This window comes from Austrofundulus limnaeus, unplaced genomic scaffold, assembly GCF_001266775.1.
Source record: "Austrofundulus limnaeus strain Quisiro unplaced genomic scaffold, Austrofundulus_limnaeus-1.0 Scaffold2272, whole genome shotgun sequence".
NCBI classification, from domain to species: domain Eukaryota; kingdom Metazoa; phylum Chordata; class Actinopteri; order Cyprinodontiformes; family Rivulidae; genus Austrofundulus; species Austrofundulus limnaeus.
Genome location: NW_013954674.1, coordinates 18227 through 19584, shown reverse-complemented (window position 1 = coordinate 19584; position 1358 = coordinate 18227). Strand labels below are relative to the sequence as shown.

The 1358-nt window shown below is 43.5% G+C and overlaps 1 protein-coding gene across 1 annotated transcript in view; it reads left to right on the top strand.

The window, feature by feature from the left end:
* LOC106537365 (dynamin-3) overlaps nt 1-1226 on the top strand; it is a gene marked incomplete at both ends in the record, with an annotated part of 6172 nt that extends 4946 nt beyond the window's left edge. The window contains 1 exon segment of the mRNA XM_014034743.1: nt 1121-1226. Coding sequence (XP_013890197.1) covers nt 1121-1226 — 106 coding nt within the window.
* Nucleotides 1227-1358: the final 132 nt, after the last annotated feature.

Below are 1358 nucleotides of genomic sequence, written 5' to 3'. Positions count from 1 at the left end.
GGCTGAGAAGCTCGGACACGCTGGAGGGACTATGTTTCTCAGCCTGGGAACACCTTGGGATTCCCCCAGAGGAGCTGGTCCAAGTGTCTGGAGAGAGGGAAGTCTGGGTCTCTGCTGAGACTGCTGCCCCCGAGACCTGACCCTGGGTAAGAGACAGAAGACGGACGGACGGACGGGAATTGATTTTGTTTAAATGCATGAATTTAGACAAAGTTTCCCTTCTTAATAAATATTTGATTTTGGAGTTTGGATTGAGGAGATCTTATTTATTTGGCCATATTGTGTGTCTGACTGTTAGCAAAATATCTTCTGAACCAGTGGTCAGACTGTATCAGTTGTCTGCCACGGTCGTTAGGGGAGTGGTTAGGGGAGTTGTCCTGGATCTGGAAGGTCACCGGTTTGATCCACCATCCAGCTGTCTCCGTTATGTTCTTGGGCAAGACACTTCAGCCCCAATGCCTCTGGTGTGTCCCATCAGTGTATGGATGTGATTGACACTGATTAGTCTCCATAGATGATTGTACAYGTTAGCTTTGTAGAGATCTAATAGAGTGCTGTGTGAATGGATAAATGAGGACACAGTTGTAGTGTGAAGAGCTTTGAGTGTCCTGATTGGGTAGAAAGGTTCTATACAAGTACAGTTCATTTACCATTTACTGTATTAAACTAACAGGAAGTAAACATGTTTACAACGGATTCATTCCAGTAGAGGAAATGAAAGAACAGGTTGTTATTCTGATATTTTGCAATAAAAGGAAGAATTATAAGAATTAAAACATTCTTTAATGCTCCCGGTTTGTCTGTCTGATATTTAACTCAAGAAGAGAGTCCGTGAAAAACTCTCTTAAACTTCCATAAAGACACAAACATCTGATCATCTGCTGCATTTTCTAAAAGATTTAATAATCTGATGGTAGACTCCAGATAATGTTTCAGTAAGTTCACAAAAACCTGTCATTGTTCATCAGAAGCAGTTCTTTCCCAACAGCTGAATTCATTTCAGATATGACTTTTTCCATACAATCAAGCCGTTTGTGTAGAACTTTAGATCTGTATTTATTTCATGAGAATGTGAGAGCTGATTTGTAACGGCTGTGTATGTTCCCACACTGCGCTGCAGGAACGTGTATAAGGACTACAGATGCCTGGAGCTGGCCTGTAACTCTCAGGAGGAGCTGGACAGCTGGAGGGCGTCTCTGATCCGGGCCGGGGTCTACCCCGAGAAGGTCTGTGTTACCCTCCCGTCAGTCCAGACCCCTCTTTACATTCAGAGACCTCCACCTGTCTGTTATACTGTTATATTGGCTGCTCTCCTTCACTTGGATAACCTTAAACTCTTAACTGTAACCCTGTAGCCC